At 40.7% G+C, this 16,684-nt stretch overlaps 1 protein-coding gene across 3 annotated transcripts in view; it reads left to right on the forward strand.

Moving 5' to 3' along the window:
* The first annotated feature begins 931 nt into the window (after window positions 1-931).
* The window catches only part of b4galnt4a (beta-1,4-N-acetyl-galactosaminyl transferase 4a), a 456,187-nt gene continuing 440,434 nt past the window's right edge, over window positions 932-16,684 (forward strand). For 2 of the 3 annotated variants that reach the window (XM_020044136.3, XM_034288229.1), the window contains exon 1: window positions 932-2,597. In XM_020044136.3, coding sequence (XP_019899695.2) covers window positions 2,456-2,597 — 142 coding nt within the window. In that variant the 5' untranslated portion in view covers window positions 932-2,455. The remainder of the gene's footprint in view (window positions 2,598-16,684) is intronic. The other variant, XM_034288228.1, reaches the window with a different exon arrangement.

Genomic DNA, 16,684 nt, shown 5'->3' on the forward strand with positions numbered 1-16,684 from the left:
AATAAACAAAGGATATTTCTAGAAATACAGAACAGTCTCAAAACGGTAAAACCTTTACGTTTGTTATTATTAATGGTCTGTCCTTGCATCCATAGCTCTGCCTATAAAAACAGTAGTTACCTTTTTCCAGCCATATCCCTCATATATTTTGTATGTGGAGAACACTTTGCTGTTGTTTCAACTTTCAAGTGTTTCTTACCATAAACCCCGAGGCTATCAGTGGAGTAATATAATAAAATGTTGGTGTTCTAGCCATTTTCTACACAACCAGACGATAACTGAGGACAGACAAACAATAATAATGATCATACCAATGAGTCGTTTATTAATATGGACATGTTAAAGGTTATGTAGGACAGTTATATTTTTATGTTTGGAATTTACTCTAGCAGAATTGTACACTTCCGAACAAGTGAACTGTCCGTGGTTCTGAAAACGGCACAAACATGTATTTTCTTTCCCTCTATTATTTCAAGTGCGTCTTTTTATTCTGACCAACAGGCGGCACTCCAGGGCGTATCTTGACCTGTCTCCAAGGCAGTATAAACGTGGATTGCATTGCCTTTGCTTGGACGAAGTATGATTAATTTTGGGCGAGATACTTACTTTGAGCCTCTCAAAACACAAGGTGGCATTTTCATTTAATCGACCTGTTTTAATTTATTGGAAGACACACCTACAAACAGTGGTAAAATTTGTAATTTTTGGTTCAAAACTTCTGATCCCATTTAAGAAATGCCTGAGCGTATAGTAATTCGATGTAGAATAAAATGCCATGTTATTTGGGAAAAGCCACCGACGTCTGATGACGAATGTCATTATCCCGCCTCCTGCGAGGGCAGGCTGCATTTGGATCCCGGAGCTGTCCATCACGGGCTCCACCCAAGTTCGGTTGCCCAGCAGCGTTTCTGATGCTCAAATGATGGGCGAAGAAGAGAGTGTGGAAATTACAGACATAGCTTCTATCTGTTCCTTACTGTAGCAGGATTCTCGTTATATTATATATCCATATTCTGCCGCACCTTGCATGCAATCGGGCATCATTTCGACGCGATGCGTAATGTCAATGCGAAGAAGGACGATATTATTACGATGAAATAACGAAGAAAAGGCTACGAATGGAATATCAACACTGCGAGTCAGTGCACCAGTGTTAGCAAAATTGTAGCGTATCTCTCCGGAATGTTTATGTTATTGTGTTGTGCGAGCTAGTTTTAAGATTTGCCTAAACGAGGGTCGCAGACAAGGGTCGGGACTTGGAGTATTATGGTAAAATGAAGCGACCAAGAGAGCAGCGACACGGACAACCCGGGCGCGATGTGCACATGGACCTCTAAGAGGAATCCCCCGGATCACTAAACGTTCAGGCACGTTTAACCTGTCACGTTTAAGCTACAGCATTCTCTTCCCATCTGGCACCCGGGGCGCTGGTCCATACTCTACCCAGGTCTTTTGTTGATAATGGTTATATCTTTGGTCATCTCTGGATTTGAATAAACCCGTCTATGATGACAGTTGATATCGCGTCTCCTGGGAATAGGAACGGAGTCTGATTGTCAGTAGGCTAATTACCTGTTCAGATCACCATGCGGATTTGTCTGTGGATAAGGGCAATCTACAGTGCCACATTTGAACACAAGAGTGCGACTGATGTTTAATATACATAGGATCTAGGACTAGGGCTGTCAACCGGTTTGTTTATTATTTCGGGTAAACTCACACCACGCTGTTCTGTGAGAGAGAGTATGCTACAACTTGTATAAGACGGATTGGCAGCACGTATAATAGACAAACTGCTATTTTTAAAGTTGGGCGTCTTTTGATTCTTGCCGCGGCAGCCGCTCCGCTGTTTTATTCTGGGGCATGATCCTTGTGTAAGAAGTATCTGAAATAATCAGCGTCGTGGTATCAGCCAAGCTACAGCAAATAGGGATTTGTGTAGATTATCGCAGGACTGCTATTTTGTTCCCTGGGTTACACAGTGACTGACCCGCGATTTCGGATAGGTCGGTTTCAATGCCCAAGCCCCCACCTCCGAAAGCGAGTATATTTAGTTAGTTAGGGGAGGTATTATTCTTTTTTTCAAGGAGTTTGTCTCCGATGTAAACTATTCATTGCAAGGTAAAGAAGGAAACGAAAGTCTTATTCTAGGAAAAGCTCAATCTATAGCAATGAATGAAGCGTGTCTGGAGCTTGTATATGAACAAAACAGGCGCGTCAAAGTATGTAGGCCTATTTTCCCGAGACTAAAACAACTTGTCTACAGTGTCGGTAAATGGATACACTAAAAAGGGACTAAAGGACTTTACATCTCGATATCATCCATCAATGGTTAGGTTTGACACAATTATTCCAGTTATCTACTAGCCTACTTCAGTAAAACGAACGGATTACGAGCACCGGTCCGGTAACTCTTCTATTCTGCAGCCGGTAAGCGGATGATGTTTGAGCGAGGATGCTGCGCTTCCCTGTGAAGAAAATTCGGAAGCAGTTCAAACTCCTTCTACTGCTGGTTCTGCTCACTTTCGCCGTGTGGTTCACCTACCTACACATCAACCAGGGCAAAGCTATCAAACTCCACTTTAACTACGGGAAAGGTACGATGTATTTAATTTCAGCATCATTTCCATTCATGCGTTGTGGATGACGAATGTGATTTTAACCGAATTTATGTTCCAGAAGGTGCGGCTGTTATCTAATTTGCTCCAATTGAATTGGAATGATTGTTTTGCTCACTTTTGTTCTTCCACATATCCTGGACACATTCTCATATTAGAGATTGGAATGAAAAGCGTTCCCCAAAGGCACAATGACAGTAGAGGCAATTGATATTCAGATAGCAAAACACGTCCATACATTTTGCAAAGTCTCATCCAGGATTTACACCAATGCCATTCCTAAGGACACATCAACACGTCGCATTACGGTTACCACCTCTAACTACCCTGTCGTTATGGTTACTGGCTACCTATCCTGAAATGCCCATTGTAAGCCCAGTGTGTTCTAAAGTAATTTCTCTGATATCTTGGTTTTGTTGCTGATTACATTGCTATTTCATAGCAGAGAGACGAAAATAGCATATATTTCCAAAACACTTCCTTTCTCGACACACATTGTCACACTAAGGCTTTTTCCAATTCTCAAATAATATTCTATTTCTTTATATTGTAATACTTTTGATCAAAGATTTATTGATCCTGGTTAAAAAGTAGCGCACTAAATAAGTGTGCCATTATTGATGAACGGGTAGTTCACAAAAGAGGCCTCAGGTTGTGACATGCACATCACTCTGGAAATAGAGAGAAAAGCCCTACCAGTTTTGTTCACCCAACATTAAACCTTGGCTATGTCTACTGGCATTCTTCAAAATTGGATTGATTTCATGCCGAATTGACATTAGTTGACAAATCATTCAAATGGTAACTGGAACTAGACGTTGAGATCTGCATTGTTCTCAAACGTCATGTCATAGTTGTGTACATTGCTTTGGCGCTTTCAGATGTTCTTTGTGAATTATGTAAAGTGACACCCAGCGATTATTGCATCCTTGGCTTGTGTGTAATCCTCTGACTTGTTTGTAATCCCAGTACTGCTAGGCTAAATGTGGTGGACAGCCTTTTCCTCTGAAGTTCTCTTGCTGAGTTTTTCCCTCCTCTTTAGAGCCTGCTGATGGTGTCAGTGTTGTGTGTTTGTGTGTGTGTTCAAAGAGCAGGTAGGTGTTGCCTTTTCTTATCAGTCAGTTCAGGCGAGTGGGTTTAGTTAAATGACAGGGGTTTGACTGTTTTGCATACTTCAGACGGACTGGCATATTTCATTATTCTTGCTATTTACATTAGCTTGTTGACAATGTCTTACACACACACATACACACCAACATGCACTTTGTTTTATGTACAGTCTTGGTGAAAAAAGTATAGACATACTTCTCCGGATGTAATTGTTTTTTCAGTTTGTGCAAGGACATTCGGTACAGAAAAGTTCAGAAAGCACACACATTCACACATCACCTGTTTACCTCCCTCATTTTCAACAGGTCAGAAGTATGTCAGTGTGCTTAATCAACCCAAATAGTTTTCATTTTTTTGCAGTCCAAGGCTTAATTAGTATAATAGTTGTGCCAAAACAGTGACTGTACACATTATGTAAATCTTGTTATCAGTAATGGGTTTTGCTGTTTGGTGTTGATTTGTTTCTTTCTTCCCAAAATTAAACTTGGATAATTGTCATTGTATAGGAAAGCACATGTTAAGGTAAAATAACTTCTGTTCATGCTTTAGAATAATAATGGCTAAACAAATCTATTTTATTCATAAAGTCCCCCTTCCCGGCGATGTGTAAACATGGCAACCTAGACAGCTTGAGATTGTAGTGATGGATTTTTTTGGGCCAAATGGAGGCTATTTTATTCTTCATGTGTATGTTTCTCCTTAGAACTTAAATGCAGACAGGGAGGAAGTATTTTCCTTTTCTTTTGGGGAGTCACTCACAATTAATATACAGAATGATACCTTTACTGCAAATGGCAAGCCTTGTATGAACTATGTACATTGCCTGTGTAAATATTCCATTAGGAGCAGTGGAATTTTATAATTTTTATAAGCAATACTTGACTAGATCTTTATTTAGCCTGCACCATGAGGAAACACAGTGCACACACTTTAGACTGACATCATTTTCTAACATCTTTTGCACAGATCAGTCCCTGTGTGCTTCTGTGTGTGGTGTACTTAGCCTACATAGCACTTATGTGTCTGCAGGCAGGCAAGCAGACACACTGTGAAGCAAGCACACACAGACGTACAAACACAGAATAATTTACGAGCACAGCCGTAAACTCACATACGGACATGCTGGTCAGCCAGGCACACACCAGGCCATGCACCCACAAACACCAAACAGCTTGAGTGTGTGGTTTTGTGGTGAGAAATATAAATTGTCTGAACAAATTAGCTAAATGAGGTGAAATTAGTATAATATATTATAATTTGTGTATTTTTTAAGTCCACTCTCATTTGAAGTTAATGAAGTCTTTGTAGTTTACTCCAATCCCGAATTTCAATGAGGAATAGAGTTGGTGGGCATGCAGCGCGTTCATTTTCCATAAACTTGGTCAGCTAGGAGCACAACGGACACCCTGTTCGCTATCAACAGGTCCACTGAGCAGGCTGGATGGCAGGATGGTGGGGAGGGGGGATGGGGGATGGTTCAACAGAGAGTGAGATGTCTGGGGAATAGAGAGCTCTTTTGATTGAACACAGTTACACACCCACACGCTCACACACGCACAGCCGTTAATGTGCACAGCCGGGATGGGCGTGTTGGCTTAAAGCTGGGAGTCCAGACGGTTATATACCTAATTTGAGTTTAAGCGCAAGCGTTTGGGCCCAGTCTCAAAATGGACTATGCACGCCAAATGCACATCAACATTGCTATTATCCACACCATAATTGATACGGCCTGAGTTGTATTTCATACATAGGCACAGCCCTTGACCAGGGTGACATCACACCTCAGTGAGACAGGAAGGGAGTAACAGGAAGTCCCAGGAGCCTGGACAGATTGGTGGCTGGTTTGCACAGGGAGACAACATATGGAAGAAATATGGAAGAGGGCACAGTCTTATAAAATTACTGGAATTTTCCATAGCTGATGGAGCCTCCTCTTTGGAGGATCTGGGGCATCTTAAGGCAAAAAGTGGCTGATTTAGGAGTAACTCTTATACAAAATGGGCGTGTCAGTCCTAACTTTAGGACTCCTAAAGTTTTGGTCTAAGAGTATTTCACAAAGATTTTTAGAGCTAAAACCAGTTCCTAAATCTGGGAAAAGTTAGGAGTAGTCAAGAGGACTCCTAAGTCACTAAGACCAAGTCACAAACCAACCTAAAAGGGCTGCTGCCGGCAATCCGCTTCGTAATAAAGAGCTTTTAACAAGGTATCACCTTAATTGTGAGGGTATTATGATCATACTTGAGCTAACAACCCAATAACATTGGACATCAAGGTTGTGATAACTACGTTACTTGGCCACAGGGAAAATGCAGCTATGCAGCACAGACAAACTACGTATATCTCAGTCATCTGTCTGTAGAATATTACATCAAACAATAAATGCCTTCCACAGACCCCATATCGTTCGACAGATCATTTGGTTTTTTCATGATGTTCTCCAACTACAAAGATTTGAATTGAATTTTCTTTAATCACACTAGAAATGATGCTGGAGTATATTATATAAGTGTGCCTACTGCTAATGTCTCGATCTATATTAGTTGGTGCTTTGTTTCTTATGGCTGGCAGAGAAGATGGTTTCTAGCCAAACCCTGACCATCCGTTATTACTACAATAAAGTAAACAAACACAAAAGGAAGGGAACAAGAGACAGGTAGAGGGACAGACAGACATGCAGAAACACCCAAAGAGTGGCAGTCTAAAATTCTGCTAGTGGTAAGCAATATATACAGACAGAATACACAGAATACACCAAGTCTACACAAAGAACAAAAGCATGTAGACAGGTTATAGTTGATAGATACATTTACATTTTCAGTATAGTATATCTAGATGCTCGGATGCCAGCAAAGCTTTGAGTGTGGTATAGTGCAACAATTTAATTTAGAGGTTGTTTGATGCAAGTACTAAACTGCTTCTAACTTGAGCGCTAAACATCAGAGCCCTATTCACTTTCACTGAAGGTTTGCATAGTGGATGGGAAGAAGTTTAGCACTTACATACTAAACTGCTCAAATAAATTAAGGGAACAAGTAATCATCATAGTATAATACCAAGTCAATTAAACTTCAGAGATATCAGTCTGTCCAGTTAGGGAGCATAAGTGATTGTGAATCAATGTCTGTTTTGGTGCAGATGAAAGTGGCAACAGGTACACAGAAGAGGCAACAGCAAGACAACCCCCCAAAAGGGAATGGTTTTGCAGGTGGTGGCCACAGGCTCACTCATTATTCTTTCCGACAGATGTGTCCTTGTCACAACTGGTAGCATGAGGCGGTACCTGCAGCTCATTCAGGTTGCACAGATAGTCCAGCTCCTCCAGGATGGCACATCTATATGTGCCGTCGCAAAAAGGTTTTCTGCATCTCCCAGTACAGTCTCAAGGGCATGGAGGAGATACAGATGTCGCTTGTTTAATTCCAGTGCCAAGGGGGTGGTCCGCGATGAGGCATGCCGCGGTATGCCTCGTTATACCGCAGCAAGTTGCAGTGCCGTACAGCATGGACAAAAACATAAAATAAGAATAGCCACCAGGAGGCATCTGTGAGAACGTCGACGCCTATCTGAAACTGCTGTTATTCAAGCCTGCGTCTGTATTTATATGGCCAGAATAAAACATAAAAAATCTGAGGAATATTTTCTACTACAATCCCATTCATGGATTGCTATGTTGCTGTATTTGATTCCATGTTATAGATCTACACACGTGAATCTCTTCCTTTTCGTTAATTGTAGTTATTTAAACCGAAATACAATTATTTCACTGGAAATATAGTGATTACATTGATTAAGTTAACATTTGTTAAGTACCTTACTTATTGCGTCATTGATGCCACTTTTCTGCACTAATATTTCCTGAAGACTGCGTCTGTTTTTATCAATAAATATAAAATAAACAAATAAGAAACTACTTTTCCCACCAGATTTCTTTGATTAAGTACAATATGCCACAGTAGACCCAAGCGATAATATAATCCAAGTGTTTAACATAGCGTGTTTACATGAAGGAGGTTTCGTTTTTCAAACAGGCAATAGGCAACACATTAAATCCATCAATGTTTCATTAATATTTTCAGAGGTAAATAATGCTAGATTTTTTTCTAAAGTTTCTAATAAAATGGCGTTTGAACAAAACATGTCATTTGTTTATTTAATTTACAATGGCCTAAAGTTGATAAATATATGTTAATTACTCCACATTAACTCAAAGAACAATGTAATATATGCTACACCTATTTAGGAAAAGTCATCGAAGGAGGGTGTGTTCCAAATCAACTGCATTGACAAATTAAAGTTGCTTCTAAATTTCTGTTTAATTCAAATTTAGAATAGCTTTGCAATGCAGCCTAATTTCGCATCATTATTATTTGATTGACAAGCGCAGTCTCTTATTTGTCTTATCAAAATGGCCAATATGGCGTAAAAATTCCAGAATTCTGGCCATACAGATGAGCTACCAGACATGTGTTTTAAAGCCGTACTGTATAATAGCCTACACTTAAACAGCAATAAAACACAAACTCTGTGATCCAACAAATGTTTTTTATTCAAATTAGTAAGCAGAATGAGCTCTTCACAATCTTTGTGGACTGAGCATATAGGCTACTCAGTTTAAATACTGTATACCAACTGTAGGGCTGTCGCAATTATTAGCTACATAATTGCCTTCTCTAAATAATTTGAGCCAGATCGCAATTATGTTTATAGACAACAATCTTTTTACACAATAGTGTAGCGACCCTGTGTTCATTTAAAGTTCAAAGTTGTTCAGTTATGCTTCATTAGGGGGCGGGGCCTGACAGTTAGGTGGGGCTGGTTTACCTGGTGGGACGTCCCGCAGTGAGGAGGGCATCTCTGGGGGGCTTGGGGACAGCAGGGAGCTTATATAAGGTGGGGTTTTGGGAAGCTTTCTCTCTCTTGTGGCTCCGCTCCTGGGTGTGATAGAGAACCGTGACAGGTGTACTTGTCTTAGCTAGCTACAGATCTAGGAGAGTTTGTCAAGAGCCTGTGTGTTAACAGGTATTGTTGGGCGTAGACAGTGGCCATACAGCTGTCTTGTTAGGGTTAATAAATTCTACCTGGCATTCTTTACCTCTGACTCCGGCTCCTGATTTAGCATCCCGGCCAGGGGTGTTACAATAGTTTGATTCTAAAGTAATGTTTCCAATCTGATTAAGGGATTTTGAGGTCAATGTTTGAAACGTCTCAGTAAATATGCTACCACACGAATGATGTCGGTTTACATATTTATAGCCCACGTGTGCAAAAAAACTTTTGACAGGCTCTGCGGAAAGTTGTGCTATAGGCTCAGATCATTTACTGAACCTCGTTTGCTGGCCTCAGTTGCACCATCACTGTTTTTTTAAACCGACCTGGGTATGTCTGCTTTGCCTTAGACATTTCGGAGTCGTATGCTGGAGCTGGTGCCAGAGTGTGCTGCTTTTAAAAAAGCTTTTGCCGGCAAACGTAAACCCTGGTGCACAGTTTTCCTTAGCTGTAGGCGTAGTAATGAGGATTTGGTGTGAATAATGATGGGAAGTCCTTGATTACGTGATCAGGCACAGGTGCGCTTAATATTGTCGACCGTGAATGCGGCACAGTGAATGCGGCACCTTGAAAGCAGTGCCAGCAGCCAGAGACTGGCTTGATCACGGTTGGTACGGTGAAAGTGTAGGCTACTGTAAATCTTCCTTTCCTTTATTTATCAAATGTATTGTGTTTATCAAGCAACTGTGCTTTAGGCCTTTGTAAGGCTTTTCATGCCGACATCCTTGATCGTAGCAAACTGGTCGACAGTGTGACCGGTTTTTAATATATTAGGCCTACATTAGTTTGTGACATCTCTCTGGAACCTGAAATATTCCCAAACAACAGAAGATGATTTATTTTTGGCACCAAATCATCCCTAGTCTCCATTGTCCTCTGGGTTCATTTTCTTAATCAATCTTCTCCCTCTCCAGCAAGCCCTACTCCGTACTATTCTTTTGCTAGTGGGCTCTACAACGCATCTTCATGTTTCTGACTGGTTAGTTTGATGTTCAGAGTACCAGCACAGGTAGTATCGTTTCATTATAATATACCCTGGGGTGAGTTGTAACAATATAAAACATTACTTAAATTACTTGTAAACATAACGTGTGTGTGTGTGTGTGTGTGTGTGTGTGTGTGTGTGTGTGTGTGTGTGTGTGTGTGTGTGTGTGTGTGTGTGTGTGAAGTATGTTAGTTACTGTCAGTCATAGTAGTGAGACATTTGAACTTAATACATTAGCATTACTGAATATGAGTTTGTGTGTTTGTGCTTACCATCAGTTTAGGCATAATGAAATACAAAGAAAACATATATAGGCCTACAACAAATATTTGGCATATAGTAGGTTGTAAAATTGTAATTGTTGTTATAAGTAACCCAGACTCTAGTTGTTACAAGTAACCCATACTCCTATAGTCATGAACTAGCTTACAGCTAACAGGTAGAACATTATCACTAACAACTTGCATGAAAGATATCTAGACATAGGGTGCTACTTCTTCACATGTGAAATAAGGATTAAATTGAGTATGTGCAGAGTGAATCAGATGATTCATAACTTGTTCCTGATTAGAGAAATTGGAAGTGTTACAACTAACCCTTGTTACAACCATCCCCGGTCTCCCCTTCTCACTTTAACTCCCTTTTAATAAATTGGGAGTGACGTGGGTGAGAGGCATGACCACAAAAATGTCTTGTATAGTTTGATTGACCTATTTGAGAAAACAGCTGGACATTTGAATTGTAAACCTTTATTGTCTTAAAATAGCAAACGGTAGGGGAAGATGGGCTATGTGTTGACTGACACGATCGTGCCGTTCGCTTGCCAGACTCCAACATTCATACTAATAATTTGGAATTGCAGTTTGAACATGTGCAGTTTCAAAAGTGCAGAAAGCTGCCATTTTGGCTTTTTATTTTTATGCTCAATCAAAATAATATTTTTAACTGGTGCAATATCATATTTGTATTTGTATACAGTTGCTTGGTTTTGATTTTAGAATCCGTTTGCCTACTTAAAAATAATAATTCAGATTATTTGTATAAAGGTTGGAGTCTGGCAAGTGGACAGCACAATTCGCTTGCCACGACAAGGGCTTGCTATTAAAAAGAGGAAAAGGATCAATTAAGAAAATGAACCCAGAGAACAATGAGATCATAGCAACGTCTCTGGTGTCGCCTAAACTGTATGCTCAGTTCCCAAAGACTGTGAAGAGTTCATTATGCTGACTAATTTGAATAAAAAATATTTGTTGGATCATATAATTAATTTTATTGCTGTTTAAATGTAGGCTATTATACAGTACGGCTATTTAAAACATGTTTGGTAGATATTCTATATGGCTGGAATTCAGGAATTTTAACAGCCATATTGACTGATTTGATAAAACAAATGAGTTGATGCAAAAAATAAGCAACTGACGCATTTGTCTATTAAATACAGTAAGAGTAAACTCTGTCAGCCTATTCGCCCACTGTTATAAGATGTTTTTCTACCATGCTGTACTTGGTCGTAACAAATAGTTCTGCTTTGCATTTCATTATTTCTTAAGATAATTCAAATGTTATAAATAATCTTTGTTTCTGTTTAGGCTATTTGTGTATTTCATTATTAAAACATTTCGTAATTATATCATTGATAAAGTTGCAACTAGAAACATTTAGCTTTTAAATTAGCTATAACCTGTTATTCTAGGAGAACATTGTGAGTACTGTTTAGAAAACGGTTTTCGAGAACAAATTGCATTTTCAGCGTTCTAGCTCCCCCATGTGTTCGGAATAGTGAAATCACTGTTTCATTACCATATGTTGACTCAATCTACCTGATCTTCCCGCGGTAAGAAAATGCTGTAATTAAACGAGCGACATCTGTACCAGGCAACGGGCCATTACACAAGGAGAGCTGGACAGGTCTGGATAAGGTCATCAACCCATCAGAAGGACCTGTATCTGCTCCTTTGTGTGAGGAGGAACAGGAGGAGCAGTGCCAGAGCCCTTCAAAATGACTTCCAAAGTACCAAACTGTCAGAAACAGACTCCATGAGGGTGGCATGAGGACCCAACGTGAGCACATGTGACAGACGTGAGAGAGTCTAGAGACACCGTGAACGTTATGCTGCCTGCAACATCATCCAGCATGACCGGTTTGGCGGTGGGTCAGTGATGGTCTGGGGAGGCATGTCCTTGGAGGGTTGCACAGTCCTCCACGTGCTAGCCAATGGTACCCTGACTGCTGTTAGGTACCGGGATGAAATGTGTAGGCAGTTCCTGGAAGACAAAGGCATTGATGCCATTGATTGGCCCTCACATTCCCCAGACCTGAGTCCAACTGAGAACCTCTGGGACATAATGTATCAGTGCATCCGACGCTGCCAGGTAGTGCCACAGACTGTCCAGGAGCTCATTTATGCCCAGATCCAGGTCTGGGAGGAGATCCTGTAGGACACCATCCGCCGTCTCATCAGGAGCATGCCCAGACGTTGTTGGGAGTGCATACAGGCACATGGGGGCCGTGATGAAATTCATGCAAGTTAGATCAGCATGTGATTTCAATAGTTTACTTAGATTTTTGGTGTGAGTTTGAATCCAGCCCTCAATCAGTTGGTGATTTTGGTTTCCATTGACCGTTGTTACGTCATTTTGTTCTCAATAAATAACAAAATAAAGATTTTGATCTTTAAAATATTTTGTTCATTGCAACCCGAAGTGTTCTTAATTCCTTCGCTTTGACAAACCTTTTTTCCATTTCCTCTAATGCTTATTAAATCTAGTTAGAAATGCTATGCAATTCCCCATGATGCATGCTGGGCACTGACCAATCCCTGGTTTTTAGGGTGTCCTACTTGAATGACTTTCGTGCCACGCTCAAGACATCACGAAATGCTGCAAAATCGTCCTGGGAAGCTCATTATGTATACTTTTTCTGTTTCAATATAATAGTTATAAAAACAGTGAAATGATAGTGTTTCACAAAATACTAACAATCAGAAATTAATTTGGATGCATACCTAAGTGCATCCTAAAGTATAGAATTTCTGGTGGTCAGATAGAAAAGCTGCACACTTTCTCCTTCACTGGCATCACTGAGACGTGCAGTCATCTCTCCTCAAATGAGCAATGACAGATGGGGGCAAGGGAAATCCCTTAGCCATCTTCTATTTGCTAAAGTTCTACACAGTTCACTGAATTCCAAACAAGCATTGAAACATATAGGGAGTCATTGTGCCATGTACATTGTTTGTCTCTGTATATTTTAGCTTTTATAAGCTGGTCACCCATAGGTGAATGCAAAACTTGCATGACTGGATGGGAGAATTGTTTCATTTAAGTGTTGTTGCAGCAATTGAATTAACTTCTACAACGTAGAATTTAATTTGGGATATAACCTTTAAATGTACTTTTCGAATACTTTTCTAACCTCTTTGTCCCTTGAATTGGAGATTAAAAATAAACATCACATCAAACTTTTCGGGGCGCCACTTTTAGCTTTTTCTTCTGACGTGAGTCACATGCTCAATGATCAAGTAAATGTACAACTGCCATTGAATAATACAAGGGACTTCTCTGCCACATCTGCCTTCTGCTTCACGGAACCCTGGCTAAATTACTCTATTCCCGGAACTGCTCTGGAAATTAACTGAAGCACACAGACTGTGACACTGAACTAAGCAATAAATCCATGGTTGGCAGAGGAGTTTTTTATTTATCAGTCACAAGGATAATGCTGGGATGTCACTACTATGTCTAAATTATGCTCTCCTGACATGGAATATGTTCTTATTCACTGCAAACCTTGCTATTCACCTATCAAATTCTGCTCAGTCATTTTGGCTGGAATTTCTACTGCTCCAAGTGCCTGTGCCATGACCTCCTTAGAGCAACTTGCGGACTATTGATTATGACTAACATATACAACGACAAGGTATCTGTAGAAATCTGCCTTCTATCAAAAACATTTGTGTTACAGCAACACAAAGCCCAGTCCACTGGAAAATGTCTGCAAAAAGAAAGACGTACATGAGCTCTCTGCTCTCCCACTGAGCGGGAGCCCATGAACAGGTATAGATTCCACATCAGAGATGATGTAAAAATCTTGAGTCAAAGTATTTTTATTTGTCAAATGCACTGAATAACATAACATCATTCTCAACCGTGAAATTCTTGTGACATGGCCTGCAACATCCACGCAGTAGGCATTAAAAGTTTAAAAGTAACAGTAACTATAATATATAAAGAAGATAACACAATCAATAATAACACTATACAAAAACACACATCAATAATAATAACTATACAACTATACAACCGTAGTGCAATGTAAAAGTGACAGGTGTGCATGATATAAAGTGACAGGTGTGGACTATGGATGGAAAGGAAGAGGTGTTCCAGAATTGAGCAGCCTTACTGCCTGAGGAACGAAGTTGTACCATAGCCTGTTTGTTTTGAACGAAATACTCCTGTACCTTCTGCCTGACGGCAGCTTGGTAAACAGTCTGTAGCATGGGTGGCTGGGATCTGTAATGATCCATTTGCTCCTCCTCCTACAACTCTCTGTGTTGAGATCCTGCAGGGATGGCAGGTCAGACCTCTGCTGTTTTAATCACCCTCTGAAGTGCTTTGCAGTCAAGGGCGGTGAAGCTGCCATAACATGCGGTGACACAGCCGGTCAGAATACTCTCGATATTGCATCTGTAGAAGTTGGTGATTATCCTGGAATCCATGCCAAATCTCCTTAATCAGCATAGGAAGAAGAGCTGTTTCCTTGCCTCCTTCACCACAACGTTGAAGTGATGAGACCAGGTCAAGTCATCACTGATGTTGACCCAGAGGAACCAGATGTTGTTAACTCTCTCTACTTCAGACCCATTGATGTGTATGGGGGCGTGGTCTCCCCGCCACTGCTTTCTGTGATCAACAATAATCTCCTTCGTTTTGCTGATATTGAGCTGGAGGTTGTTTTCCTGAAACCACAAAGTCAGTGACCTTACCTCGTTTCTATAGGCTGACTCGTCGTTGTCACAGATCAGGCCTATGATGGTGGTGTCGTCAGCAAACAACGATGGTGTTGGAGACGTGAGTTGCCAGGGAGTTGTGGGTGAAGAGAGAGTACAGGAGCGGCCTCAACACACAGCCCTGGGGGGAGCCAGTACTGAGAGTCAGTGAAGAGGAGGTGGCATTGCCCATCCGCTGCACCTGGGGTCTGCCCCTCTGGAAGTTCAGAATCCCTGAGCTTAACCGCCAGCTTGTGGGGCACAATAGTGTTGAAAGCTGAGCTATAGTCCATGAACAGCATTCTCACATGTTCCTTTTGTCCAGAAGAGAGCGTGCAGATTGGAGAGTCAGAGCGATGGCATTCTCTCTGGATCTGTTTTGTCTGTAGGCAAACAGTAGCGGCTCAAGTGTTACAGGCATGGAGTCTGTGATGTGAGTTTTAACTAGCCACTTAAAGCACTTCATGATGATTGGTGTGAGTGCTACAGGGTGGTAGTCATTCATGCTGAGGACTTTTTGCTTTTTTGGCACTGGAACAATGATGGACTTTTTGAAGCAGGTGGGGACCACTTACTGACATAGCAATAGGTTGAAGATATCAGTAAAGACATCAGCCAGTCGGTCTGTTCAGTTGGTCTGAACAGACCACAGCCTGGGTGGCTGTAGATACCTTGCACGGATGGGAGATGGCAGCCAATGATGCGCTCCACAGACAGACACTGATCAATCCTACTTGAAACCAGATTTTAGACACTGTATGCAGTAGCATTGAAGGACCACAAGGACGTTCTGCGACCCTGACTTTACCCACTCTACACCAATGACTCCAATGGGTCTGTTAAGCTATTAAAGTTTGCAGATGATACCACTCATGTAGGTCTTGTCACTCATGGTGGATTTTGTGTGTAAGCTGTGACTGTTGTGTTTTCATTTTTGCACTATACGTGGCAACAGTAAAATCTGGTTTAAATAGCCTATTATTTTTTATCCCTGTTATTATTTAATCAATTTAAAATCTTAATTGCAGTTACCAATCTGCAATTCAAATATGAAGTTAACGCTATGGTAATATAGATAGCCTGAAGGCCTTTGTTGAGTTTGTTTTGGATACCTCTGTTTTCCAGGTTAGTTGTCTCTTTAGGGTCAGTAGAATGTTTGAAAAAGTCCTGCTTGATCAGGGCACACGGGCAATGCAAAACAAATTGGCCCTAATTATTTGTTTACCCATTTATTTAATGATGTCCAATTGGCATAATTGGACATCATTAAATAAATAGGTAAACAAATAATTAAAATGAACACTTAATAATAATTCAGTGCCCTCCATTAATATTGGCACCCTTATTAAATATGAGCAAAACAGGCTGTGGAAAAACAATCTAAAATTCCAAAAACAAGCTGTCTTTCATTCCAAATATTCACAAAAATATTATCTTTAATAAAGGGTTCTATTGGAATTTGGAAGGTGAGCGAACTTTTGACCTTAAAGGGATAGTTTGTCTAAAAATTATATTTATAAAAAAAATCACAGTCATTTTTTCCAACCATCCATTATTCAGCTCTGTCCCCGGCTGTAATTAGCATTATTAGTATCATCCAAATTCACGAAAGGAAACTGTACAGCAAAGCATCATTGCAAGCGGAAAGCAACCCCAAAACACTTCAAACTACATTTAGTAATCTGTCGCTGTAGCATAGATTTTTTAAACTGTATAGTAACCAAACAGAGCAACGTGGATGTCCACCACGGTCACATGGACGTCCTCACTAGGGGGAGCCCTCGAGATGATGTTTAGCAGGACGGACGAGCGATGACTGACATTGAGCAGGATGTTGAGCCAGACGGAAGGGAGAGGCAACTAGATCCCTCGTAGCGACATGGACGTCCACCAAGGTCACATAGACATCCTCGCTAGTGGGAGCCCTCGAGATGATG

Source organism: Esox lucius, chromosome 19 (assembly GCF_011004845.1).
Source record: "Esox lucius isolate fEsoLuc1 chromosome 19, fEsoLuc1.pri, whole genome shotgun sequence".
Classification (NCBI taxonomy): Eukaryota; Metazoa; Chordata; class Actinopteri; order Esociformes; family Esocidae; genus Esox; species Esox lucius.